Source organism: Alligator sinensis, unplaced genomic scaffold, assembly GCF_000455745.1.
Source record: "Alligator sinensis unplaced genomic scaffold, ASM45574v1 scaffold253_1, whole genome shotgun sequence".
NCBI lineage: Eukaryota > Metazoa > Chordata > Crocodylia > Alligatoridae > Alligator > Alligator sinensis.
The window spans coordinates 1,862,867-1,876,220 of record NW_005842147.1 but is presented as its reverse complement, the minus strand read 5'-3'; the positions used below and the strand labels follow the sequence as shown (position 1 = coordinate 1,876,220).

The window sequence follows — 13,354 nt, the reverse complement described above, 5'->3', positions numbered from 1 at the left end:
GCTTCCTGGGCCACTGGCTGACCAGCCCTCTGCCGCTTGAGTGGCTGGTGGGCGGGGGAGCCAGCAAACCCTATCTGAGGTCTTGTGTTGGTGGGAGAGGGGAGGCAGGGGGGTTAATCCCCCTCCCTCCCCACTCCACTTGCCTGAGGTGCTGCCTGGGTCACCATCTGGCCATGCCCCTTGCCACATGAGGACAAACCTGGCAAGGGCTGCTTCCCCCCTCCCCCTCCAGGCAGACCCTTGCTGGGGTCTCTGTAGACCAGGGTGGGGGGTTAAATCCCTTCCCAATCATACTCAGTGGCCTGCCAGGGCCTGACCACACTCTCCCCCCAACTCAGCTTCCCTCCAGCCTTCTGGCCGGTGCCAAAGGGAAGGGAGGGCTTGCTCTAGCGTCCCCTGGCTTCTAGCCTGAGTCATTGCAGGCATGTGGCTGCGTTTCCTCAATCAAAAGTGAATGTCTATTCACATGCTTCTTAGGTTTAACCTATGCAGCTTAGACTTACCTGCAAAGATTGAATCAATTCAGGCTTGGGCTTTTTGAATGTCTGTATTTAGCTTTGGTGTCTCACTTTTCTTTTCTTCCCCTTGAGATGCCTCTCTCCCTTGGCCACTTTTGTCTTGCAGTAACTATTTTCCATTCCTCACATCCATAAGGAGCTATGCCCAGAGTTCACCACTGTGGTTGCTTTCCTCTCTCAGCTCTTCTCTGCTTCCAGTGCTGCTGGCAGCCTCAGCAACATGGTGCCAGGGCTCAGGACAATAAAGGGGCAAGTTGGGGTTTTGCTGATCAGGGGGTGGCAGGATGTGTGAGGAGAATGAGAAAGAGCAGGGCTTGAGCTGAGTGGCAATGTGGTGGCAGAGCAGGGGGATCTGTGGTAATGTCTAGGCATCTTGAGAAATGATAGCTGGGACGGACATGTAGAGAGGGGTGGAGGTGTGGTGTCAAGAAGCAGAGGGAGGTCACTGGCAAGGAGCCAAGTGACCATTTCAGCCCCCTTGCACAACCACGTTGTTCACCTCTGAAAGAAGGGACTTCTAGCGCAGGCTTGCCACTCCCTGAGCAAGCTGCTGTGGTTTAACATGGTGGGCAATTCATCTGCTCAACCAGCTGTACATAACAGACCATGGGAACAAACATGCTGGCAGTACTTGCCATTGACTGGGGTCTGGGTAGTCTAGTTTGACAGTCAGACCCACAGTCCAAGGCTGCTAGCCAAAATGTCAGTCTTGTTGTCAAGAGCCAGAACTAGATGCCAGTTAAAAAGTGAGTCAACATTGAATCCAAGATAGAGACCAGCAAGAGTACTCTCTTGCTGCCCCCTGGGAGACCTTTAAATAACTGGGCTGCTTCCTGTGGGAAGCAGGTAGATCAGTCATATATCAAGAATACAGTAGCCAATCAAGTGACAGGCATGTGAGGGTAAGTCATTACACATTGTTTGTGGGATGAGCATGGGTAGAAGGCAGGTGGTTGGAAGGGTGTTAAAGAGCGTGAATGGCTACCACTACAGCTCCGTGCCTCATCTGGAGACCCATCTAGGCTTTGAGTCTTCTGATAGATACATATTTGTGGCAGGAGAAGGGATTGTCTGATATGGACTGGCCAACGCCAACATTTTAAGGGATAGCCAGCATGGGTTTGTTGCGGGTAGGTCTTGCTTGACCAATCTCATTTCCTTCTACGACCAGGTGACCTATCACCTGGACAAGGGAGAAGAGATTGATGTCATATATCTTGACTTCAAAAAAGCCTTCGATCTGGTGTCCCATGATCGCCTCTTGGAGAAACTGGCCAATTGTCGCCTTGGGTCCTCCACGATCCGCTGGCTGGAAAATTGGCTCCGGGGTCGGACCCAGAGGGTAGTAATCGATGGAAGTCACTCATCGTGGTGTCCTGTGACCAGTGGGGTCCCCCAAGGCTCTGTCCTTGGACCCATACTGTTCAACATCTTCATTAATGATGTGGACACTGGAGTCCGAAGCGGACTGGCCAAGTTCGCCGATGACACCAAACTTTGGGGCAAAGCATCCACACCAGAAGACAGGCAGGTTATCCAGGCTGACCTGGACAGGCTCAGCAAGTGGGCGGACGAGAATCTGATGGTGTTCAACGCCGATAAATGCAAGGTTCTCCACCTTGGGAAAAAAAACCCGCAGCATCCTTATAGGCTCGGCAGTGCTATGTTGGCTAGCACTATGGAAGAAAGAGACTTGGGGGTCATCATTGACCACAAGATGAACATGAGCCTGCAGTGCGATGCGGCGGCTAGTAAAGCGACCAAAACGCTGGCTTGCATCCATAGATGCTTCTCAAGCAAATCCCGGGACATCATTCTCCCCCTGTACTCGGCCTTAGTGAGGCCGCAGCTGGAGTACTGTGTCCAGTTTTGGGCTCCACAATTCAAAAAGGATGTGGAGAAGCTTGAGAGAGTCCAGAGAAGAGCCACGCGCATGATCAGAGGTCAGGGAAGCAGACCCTACGATGACAGGCTGAGAGCCCTGGGGCTCTTTAGCCTGGAAAAGCGCAGGCTCAGGGGTGATCCGATGGCCACCTACAAGTTTATCAGGGGTGACCACCAGTATCTGGGGGAATGTTTGTTCACCAGAGCGCCCCAAGGGATGACGAGGTCGAATGGTCACAAACTACTTCAAGATCGTTTCAGGCTGGACATAAGGAAGAACTTCTTTACTGTCCGAGCCCCTAAGGTCTGGAACAGCCTGCCACCGGAGGTGGTTCAAGCGCCTTCATTGAACACCTTCAAGATGAAACTGGATGCTTATCTTGCTGGGATCCTATGACCCCAGCTGACTTCCTGCCCTTTGGGCGGGGGGCTGGACTCGATGATCTTCCGAGGTCCCTTCCAGCCCTGATGTCTATGAAATCTATGAAAATCTATGAAATGGTTGAAAGCATTCTTGTCTACTGTAAGTGACACCGTGTTAAAAATGCTTATAAAATCACTTTGGGTAGTTAAGATGTATATACGCCTACCTTTACCTAGTTTAATTACATTGAGGCTTTGAAATGAGTGCCTACCAATTTTGTATCCAAGTAGTAAGAAGAAAAGTTAGTTGCACCCAGTGGTACCAGATGTGAATTTGGCATACCATGCCGAAGGGGGTTAACTGTGCTATTGCATTTTTCTGTCAGCTCCCTGTGAATTTATGAAGAGCATGGTAAGATATCAGATTATAATGTTTATAAGCAATTTTTTCTCCCAGAGAAGCTTGAAACAGAAATCCTTATTTACATTATTTCTCTGCCATTGCCTGTGTATGATTGCTCCAGGCATGTTTCTGAGTGGAGTGCAGCTAGAATTCCTTTTCTTTTTACTAGGACAATAAAGGCAGCATCAACACATTCCATTTTAGAGGAAAATACATAAAACAAATGACAAGCAAATAAAATAGTCACAATTTGGCCTGGTTCTCCTGAAAAGCAGCCATGTCCAGAGCTGAAAATAAGTACCATTCTCTAATTCTCACTCTGCCAGCTCCCAGTTTATGACCAGCATTTGCAATGTGTGACAAAGACCCCAGATGATAAAGATAATGTCAAGCACAGGGGAAAGCTTAACAGGTTGAGATAGCAAGAGATGGGGTTGGGAAGTAGCTCAGTTCTTGAAGTTCTGGAACTGAAATGACAAATAAAGCCAATGGACAAGATTCAGTAAGTCTGAACTCAGTGCGTTTAACTGATAGAACTACAGATTTTTTATGACCGGGAGGTGATTTTGGTAAAATGTGTGACCTGTCTTGGAGTTATGTGTAGAGGAGAGGGATAGTAGCTAATAACAGGATCCACAAAAAGACTTAGGTGCTGCAGTGCTCTGTGCTTGGGTGCTCTCTCAGCTTGTGTTGCACTTTGCCTCGACTAATTAACATCTTCATTGGTGCCAACAGTCCCTTGGTACCAGGATGACATTTTTCCAGATGATATGGAAGTCATCAGTGCGTCTGGAGACAACTGAAGAGGCCAATCCAAGATCTGCATGTTTCACGTCAGACATGGCATACAGTTGCAGAAGGAAGGAGTGGATCCTGGTGATGTTGGGTCACAGAGCTTTCCTCTTATCGTTCTGGCCTATTTGCCTCCATGGTGAGGTGAGTTTGCTCAAAATGGTTGATGCTTTGTCATACTTCACGGTGCCATTGGGGAAGATTCAGTGCTCGAGTCTTCCAGGTATTGATGTTCATATCACATTTCTTCTGATTGGCCTTCACTTTGCCTGGACTAATTAATGAGTCATTGGGCTAAAGAGATGAAGGAGGAGCCCTCATCTTCTACACTTTTTCCTACTGGTGAATGTGTTTAGTGAGAAGCAATTTGTCCCAGTTCTCCCATGTTTCTGGCAAGTGAGCTAGCCAGTGAGCCAACTAACTCCATCTGGTAGCTGGATTCTGGGGGACCAGATCAGCTTGGGTTTGGTGAAAAACGTTATCATACCCCCTGTTTTCCTTTAAAGCACAGGTGATCCTATTAGATTCTACCATCCTGTTAGAGTTCAGTGGTTGGAGCAGTTACCCAGGATGGAGAAGATTTCTTTCTGGTTGATGGGACACCTGCACTTCTTACCTTCTAGAAATGTTCTTTAATCACTAGACAGTTCTGGGGGAGGAGAGGGTCATGCATGCCCACCCTCCTGTTGATGCCATTGTACTTTGCATGTGAGAGACAGAGAGACAGTATGCACACATGACATGTGAGTTTGGATCTGGAGACATTTATGCGAAATTGGGTAGCTTTGCCTCTAATCCATGTTTCACAAACCCTTTCAATATTTATGCCAATGACTGTTTATTGTAAAATGTCACCTTGGGCCACTGCCAGCTCTTTGTTTGTAGGGACTCCCTTTGAATGGAGGATCTCAAAGTTAACTACCCCAGGATTAGCCAAGCTGTGGTGGCAGAGTGGTTAAGGGATTCTTGCTGTGGCTCCAGAAACACAAGTTCTTGCCCTACTTGGGACTCAAGCCAAAGACTTCCTTCCAGTCAACCCAGCTGGAAATAAGTGCCTGGCCATTTAGCATGGGGACTCAAAAGTAGCTTGAAGTAATGCTGGTTACATTATTCCCTTTGCCGTTGGCTAAGAAACCCATGCACCTGAAGCACATCAGCCCAACAGGCTGGAAAGCTTTGGATTACTTTCGACTGGCTTTGCCTAATGTTAGCCCTTTTTTACCTCCTGTGAAGGTGAGAAAATACTAAAGAGTTTCCGGCATCAGTCAGAATCCATAAGCTGAACACAGACAGATGCTGCCTTCCATTCTGCCAGGCAGATGGCACTGGCCTGCTTCTCAAGGAGCTCCCTGCAGTAATTACATGCCCTGCTGAGACAGAGCACCTGCTATCATTTCACACAGTCAGCAAAGCAATCCCAATGATCATACAAACATGATATACTAGCTATCATTCCTCCCCTGGGAAGGGCACAGTGGGGCAAAGTTTATGAGCCTCTCCTCCCTACCCGTTCCTGTCTGATAAATTGGGGCCATGAGCTTGCATTTAGAGCTCTTGGATCCAGTCCTGGCACTTTGCCATTTAGCTCTCTGGTGTTAACCCTGGTTTCTCATTCTTTGATAATACATCAAAAGGAAGATTGCCCTCCCCTGCCCTTTTTCCTCGCTGTAGCGTACAGCACCCTGGCTCATGTCCAAATTGACACTGGCAACAGTTAAGACTAAAGGGGCTCCTCATAGGGATTTTTTTTTAAACTCAGTGATGCCCCATCACCACCACATAGGTAGGTGGCACCACCTGGGCCTGGATCAAAGTGTAGACAAGACCTGTAGTCTTTCCAAGCAGGTAGAAGTTCCCCCTTTGTGCTGTACCCTGGACCTCAGTTCTTGTTTCTTAATATGATGTACAAGGCTGTAATAAGATTCAGGATTTTGTGTGTGCGTGCATGTGCGCCGGGAGGGGGTTCTGCTTCCTTCTCCCAGGTTTAACGCTGTCTTTTAAACTTGAAAAAGCTGACTGTTAAATGCATAAAGACACCAGAGACGCAATAAACTGAAGCTTGACTTTGTAAGTCACCTCAGTGAGCTTGTGCCTCCCAAGGCAGGGGAGTTGTGGATTTCTGCAGGGATGGATCAGTTGTGGGGGGGCAGGCGGAGAGATTGTGCACTTGCACCCCCCCCACCCCCTTTGATTTCTAGGCCACCCAAATTTAAAAACAACTGCCTGGCAATGGTAGCAGCATTTCTAGCCAGGTAGCGCTAAGTGGGTCAATTGACTTCATGGATCATTGCAATCTACCTGATCTCTTTTAGATGCTTCATGCCACAAGTGTTAGCAACCCTCTCTTGTGCACTTCATCTTGTTTCGCTTTATGGCTTATAGAAAGTTGCAATATGCTGGCAACTTTTGCAATCACTATAGCAATTGGGGAAAAATGAAGAAAGAGAAACAGAAGCCATGGGGCTTGGAGGAGCCTGACATGGCATCATTCTTGCTAAATTGCAGTGAGCCAGTGCTGTTGATGGCTCTTCTGATTGCACTTTCTCCACAAATTGTTCTGCTGCTATCCGTCAAACTGCTGTGCTTTTCAGATTTCCATGAGGGGAGTCTATAGCAGACCTGACTTAAAATGAAGTGGCAAACATGACATTCACTTGTTGACTGGATTCTTCTACAGAACTTATTGACATTTTAGACAGGGGTCCTGTTCACTTGTTGAACTTTCTCATAGATCCTCGACTAGCCTCACAGCTGGTATAATTGACATTGTTCCATTAAAATCAACACTGCCATACCACTACACATCAGCTGATGATCTGACCCCAGTAACTGAGCTTATTCTCCATTCTGGTAAGTCTGTGAGGTGCACCCAACAGCCCTCCCTTCCCTGCTCTCCTCAAATACATACCTTTTTTTTGAAATATTGAGCAAAAAGCATGACAGAGAGAGTAACACAATACATGAGAGCAGGCATGGTTTTTTTTAAAATTTTTTTTTAAGAAACTGCATATAGAGACAAACAATAATTTAAATAGCATGCAGTTTCAGTATGTACAAAACCTAGGACATAGAGATCCAGTTTAATTTTTTTTCTAGTTATTTACATGTTTTCATACAGCCATAATCTGTTAAATTACAATACTGGAAGAGCACATGATTGACAGTCACCACATTCACTCCTATACAAAGACGAACTATGTACATACACTTGGATATCAACTGGAAAATGCAACTGGCTCTGAAGTAATTGAGACGCATGGAAAAGCAGTTAATGTGCCCTTCACTTAATTTTTGTATTATCAGTCATCCTAAAGTGGAGCTGGGTAAGCACCTGAGGAAAAATGGTCATTTGCACCCAATTTTTTTGATTTCTGTGGCCCCAATTTTCACCGTTTCCTTCAGTGAATGTTTGTACAAAGTGGTTTACTGGCAGGAATATTAAGAAGCCTCTCATTTATATGTGAATATGAGTATTTTTTATCCAAATTAAAGTATTTTCTGATCACATTGGAAATTTATGCTGTTTATACCATTTCAACCATTCAGTCTGCATACACAATGTGTGATCCATGCGGTCAGTGAAGGGAGAACAGCTGATGAGACAGTAAAGTGCATACGAGTAAAGTTAAGCCAAATCTTATTTGTATAAGGGGTTTGTTTGAAAGGTTTTAAATATAAATTACTACAAATTGAAGTCTATCATTATTAGTCACTATTTTGCCTCTCCCCTGGGAAATGCCCCCAGTGTGTGTTGGCACTATGGGTGCAAGAGAGGCCATGGGCTCCACTCCAGAGTGTACACTCTAAAGCTTGCTCAAATAGAAAACACGTACACAGAGAGAAGGGCTATAGTTGTGAAATACATTGTTATTTATGAATCCTCCACCCAGGTCTAGCCTCAACTATTTTAGCAAGGGCGGGGAGGAAGAGATGTCACCTTTGCTTTACCTCAGATGTTTGTGTTGTGTTCTCAAACCATTTAGCAAGAAGTGTTACAGTTATTTTTACTATCACTCCATGCTCTTGCTTCTTTCTGGAGCAGAAGTTACATTACAACTTAGAAATGTTAAGAGTGGGTTAGGATTCACTAGGTTATTACTGACAATTTTTCTTTTTCAACATTAGTGTTTTTTTCTCTTCTGCATACTTAGTGATCGATAATGCAGTGAAGCAAGTTTTACATTTATTTCTTTTTCAAGCAAGATACATTGCTCTTATTTTTAGATAGCCTTCTGTTGCAAATGAAGCTCACTGCTGATAACTGACTATTCCAAAGGGAAGGCATCTGCTCTATCCTTACCTCCACCTGGACTATGTTAGGAAAAGTGTACACGCTTCTCTTTTCCAAAAAAAGAATACCAAGTACTGCATGACTTGACTGCAGCATAGTGTCTGATGGGGAACATGTTCACAGTTCTGTGAAAAAGTGGTGAAAAAACCCCTGTCATTTTGCTCTGAAGTGCCCATTAATGTCATTGGGTTGCTATACATGCAAACTAAGGGTGCAATCTAGTCTTTTGTCATCAGTGACCTTTCAGCAAGGTGTCTTTTTAAAGGGTAATGCCTGTGAAATACCCAAAGCATTATTAATGGTAAAATACCAGCTCAGTAGCATAGATTACTCCATGATAAAGTGTTGGGCACTTACTTAGGGTGGATTCCTCAGCACTATTTTGTTGCCCATTATGCTGGTATTTGTACCTCTAGAGCAGGGGTGCTCAACTTCTGGCCATTGGGCTCCCCATAAATTGGGGGGTGGGGCAGTGGCAATGAATACTGCCACCCCTCCCCACTGCCAGATTCCCCAGCCCTTGGCAGATCAGAGCTGGGGCATGCCCTCCACCCTGCCACCACTGCATAACCCAGTTGGGGTTGGGCCACATCCTAGTTCAAGTACATGGCTGGATCAGGGCTGGGCCATGCCCCTTTCCCCCTGAGACCAGGCTGTGGTGCCCCTTCACCCACACTGGGCCAGGTTGGGGCCAGGCAAAGCCCCCTTTCACTGCATGACTGGGTCAGGGCCCCCCCCTGGATGGGGCACTGCTGCACTTGCCTTGGATACTGGCTCAGGAGGACCATGAGCTGGATCCAGCCTGCAGATGGACCAGGCACTCCCCATCTGGCCCACCAAGGAAACAGGTTGAACAGCACTGCTGTAGTGAAACATTAGCAGGTCCACTGACTACTATTTCAGATTATCATGCTCATCTGCTTGGATGTCAATACTACCATAAACAAACTCTTTCCACTGTTACCCAGAGCTGGGTCTAATGCACCCTACACAGCTGTGGAGCAGGGCCAGCCCAGTCAGGATAGGTTCCCACTGGGGTTGGTATCTTGGTACACCAAGGGCAAGGTGCAGTGCTATGGCAGCATTTCCTCCATCTAGTTGTGCAGTGTGAGTTGCTTAGTGTAGATAGATCTTCACAGCAAACACTGCTCAATGCTTTTTCTTTTTTTTTTTTTTTTTGGTGCCCTTTCCTTTTTAACAGATAATCTGCCCTTTCTCTAGTTCCTCCCACAGTCATACCAGTTCTGGCTACTGTGATTTTTGTTGCTCCTCAACCCATCCTGCAGGACTGACCCTCTTCAATAACAAAGCAGAGAAGCCAGAGCAGGGATCTTTGGCCCTGCACCTATTTGATGATAATGCATTATGTATGCTCAAATGCCAAGACCTTGGCTTTCCTTCTTTTTGAAGCCATAACACCTCCTTGCTGTGTGTGCAAATTAAGATATGCCTCCCCATGCCTTAACTAAAACAGCATGTAGCAATATATGCCAGGCTGAGAACTTCTCTACTGTTTCTGCACGGTGCTGATAACATTTCACATTGTGTTCCTGCTACTAATGAACCCATGTCTGAGGAAATGCGTTGTAGGTCCAGGAACTTTAATTGGCATGGTCCTGTATTTGAGGCTGTGATCAGTAGTCAATGGCAGACCATAGTTCCAAGGAGAGTAACACTGCCTCAAACAGAGAGAAACCGTCTCTACTTTGGGGTTATTTTCTTTTGATACACAAACATATCCTACGCACATGATCAGGGCATAGGGATCATTGTAGGTATTTATATACTATCAGGAAAACACTAGGCAGAACATGGTAATCTGTGCAGGATTTAACTCCAAAGACCTACTACCACAAATCAAAAGGACAACTTCGTTCTTCAGCTTCTGTAGTAAAAATTAAAAAGTTGTAGGCCTCCACCATACTCTAGCATGTATTATTCTCCAAATAATTATTTGTGTTCACCCTGTATTATTCTCCAAATAATTATGGTGCTCACATACAAGAACAAAATGCTTTCACATTTCCCATATAGAACCTAACCCTGGGATATTGCCCTCAAGTCCTTCTGAAATCAAGAGCCCTCAGTCTATTTCACTTACTTCAGCTTTAAGATTAATCTAGATCCACTGAGCCAGGGAGTTACTCCTGATTTAGACCAGCAATAAGTCTAAGCAGAGATGAGACCAGAGCCAGGGTGACTACACAGGATTGGTGACAGCTTCTTTCTGGGAGAGAAATCTCCACCTGATTCTAATAGTCAGAAATCAAACTGAGGTGGAAGGAGGGAGCTGCAGTTACAGAGCAACCCAGAGAAGTGAGAAAATGAGGGATCGTGTAACACATAGAGAAAACCCTCTTACAAAGACACTGTGGTCATAGAAAACTTTGGTGTCTCTTCACAAATTTTTAAATGCAAAAGACAAATTATAAAATAAAAATGATACTATCCAGAATCCTGTTGCTTATGTGGATATTACCACAGTGCTTTGGACCACCTACACAGCACAGCATAATGTTTTCTTATATGGGATCACATACAGCGTTGTATGTAGCTTGCTATGGTTATACTCTGTAAGGGCTTGATTCTGCAGGGCGCTGAACACTCTGGTCCCCATCGGACAAAGCACTGAGGCCTGTGCTTATCTTTAAGGAAGCATGTGAGTACTGTCATTTGCAAAGTAACTAATGATGCTCTTAGCGAAAGCTAAGTATGTGTTCAAGTACATTGCTTGAGTAGAGCCATAGTGCTCGGCTCCTCGCACAACTGAACCCTGGTCGGACCCTTTACCAGTTAAAAACATGCCAATGGGGGAAAGAGATAGATACATATTTTTTTTTTTGCTGAACGGCTTGGATCTGGATACAGCAGCCAATTCTGACCACCCACCACAATACAATGGAATCAACCTGAGAGGTTATTTTCAGTCAGATTTAAGTTCACACCCTTAATACCCACATTGTCTTTGAAATATCTCCCACATGCAGAGAGACAGCGTATATCCCACAAGGACCTTCTTGGAATTCAATCTTGGACCCAATTCTTCACAGACCTGCACCTGCTGTCTTTGACACTTGTACAAAGTGGACATAAAACACAGCCTGATTGGGTTGTGTTCTACATCCTCTTTACAATCACGAGGCACAGGCATAGGCTACTACACAAGATACAAGGCAGGGGGGAATGAAGCCTCTTATGTTTGCTGACAACGTCCTCTTTTTTAATGCATGGATTCAGTGTTATATTTAGAAAAGTACATTTTGAAATACAAAAAGATGGAGTGAAACCAGCCTTCCATGAAGAATCCTGCTCTGGTTGAAGCATGCTCTTTTCTTGGGAAGCAAAACAGTGACGGTCAGGCAGCCACACACTTTTCCAGGGAATGTGAATTTCTTTGTACTCAGAAAATGTTCAAGATGGGCTGATCCTTATAGTAGTTCTCCCTTATCCTTCTTCTAAGGTGCTCACAAATAGAAAGGAATGTTTGGTTTAAGTGCTTTAATGCTTGGGGTGCAGGCCTGTTGGAGACTTCACCCAGAAGAGTCATTCCCAGAACAACACCAAGTGCTTCAGGGGTCTTTGTAGTTGGATGACAAATGCTTGCAAGGATGAGGGGTGACTGAAGACAGAATGGATGCACTATCAGCTGGGCTTGGACAAATATGGTGAATCCACATGCCAGGAAGTCTTTAAACATAGGTGCCAGATCTTGGCATGACTCCCACCAGGGGTATTTTCTCTTATCGAGGGATGTGCCAGCAGGTCTGATGAAGGAGCAGTACCCATCATATGTAAATACAATTTTCATCTTTTTTTCCTATTTTTTTTTTTTTTTAAAAAGGCAGTTTGGAAGATTTACATTGTACATAACAGGGAAGTGAATAATACCAGCACTTATGGTTCCTTTTAATTATGTTTTTAAGACGGCATAGTAGTCAGGAAGAATTGAACTGCTACGGTCTATGAAACCTAAAAGAAAAAGGGTGAATGAAAAAAAATGCAATATTCTGCAACAGAAATATTCTTACATGCATGTTTATGTAAAGGCATCATTATCTAACACTTAGAGCAAGGCACTGGAAACGAAGATCTCTGTTTTCTGTGTAAAGTTGGTCCTCAGTCTACCCATTTAAAAATGGGCCTAAACAACAGTATCAGCAAACTCAGTGTTGTTACAAGTTTTTAAGGACCTAATACAAAGCCTGTGGAAGTCAATGACAAAGTCTGGATCAAACCTTTAGGATACGTCTCCACGGAAGTTATTTTAGATTAACATTGCACTTTAAATTTTCACCCTGTCTGATTCCAGAGTACATTATTTGTTTGGGCAAACCCTTAGATTTTCAGGTAAAAAGAATTCGTATAAATTTTTCAGTTTAAAGAGACATTTGGTGTTAAATTCACAGCTCTCCTGCATGCACTGAATTATAACCAAAAAGGTTTTGTCTCCAAGTCATGCAGGCAGGCTGGGGAGGGGGCAGGGGGAAGTGTTTAGTTGTTGATTTTTTACAGTCATGAACTAATTTATCTGTACTATTCACATGTTTGATCCAGCACATATGTCAATGCCTTAACAACAAGAATAGCTCATTACCCTGCTAATTATTTTATAATGGTTACTTAGCTGAGTTTATTTAGGAGAATTACTGATTCTCTTAAGTGTGTACCCTGTAAGTAAATGTTTTCTGGGGCTGTTGGTCTAACCAGAATACCTCTGTAGATGATGAACCTTCTTTTAGCTTTAAGTTTGCTGCGTAAGCCAAGGATAGCTGTGGGTTAGCTGGTATCCCTGCAAACCAGAATGGCTGTTTTATGTAAATCTAGACTGAGCTGCAAGTACTTTTCATGATTAGGTCCTTACTAAGTTAGAGGTTGGGTGGTGGCTAAATTTGATAGACCCATATCAGCTTTAGCATCAATCCACTGAGGCCATCAGTTAATTTGGTGATGAATATTGCATACATATTCTTGGCAGTTCTGCTGTCAGAACTGGCGCTCACCTGGGACCTCATGGTTCAAAAGCAACTGCTCACCTCTTGCAAACATATTCTAATACTAGGTTGCTGCTACATGGCTCCTCCCTTGCCCCCACAATTTTTTATT

At 44.7% G+C, this 13,354-nt stretch overlaps 1 protein-coding gene across 12 annotated transcripts in view; it reads right to left on the bottom strand.

Moving 5' to 3' along the window:
• Window positions 1-6,941: 6,941 nt before the first annotated feature.
• The window catches only part of PHACTR1 (phosphatase and actin regulator 1), a 471,624-nt gene continuing 465,211 nt past the window's right edge, over window positions 6,942-13,354 (bottom strand). For all 12 annotated transcript variants that reach the window (XM_025206234.1, XM_025206235.1, XM_025206233.1 and 9 more), the window contains one exon: window positions 6,942-12,220. In XM_025206234.1, coding sequence (XP_025062019.1) covers window positions 12,205-12,220 — 16 coding nt within the window. In that variant the 3' untranslated portion in view covers window positions 6,942-12,204. The remainder of the gene's footprint in view (window positions 12,221-13,354) is intronic.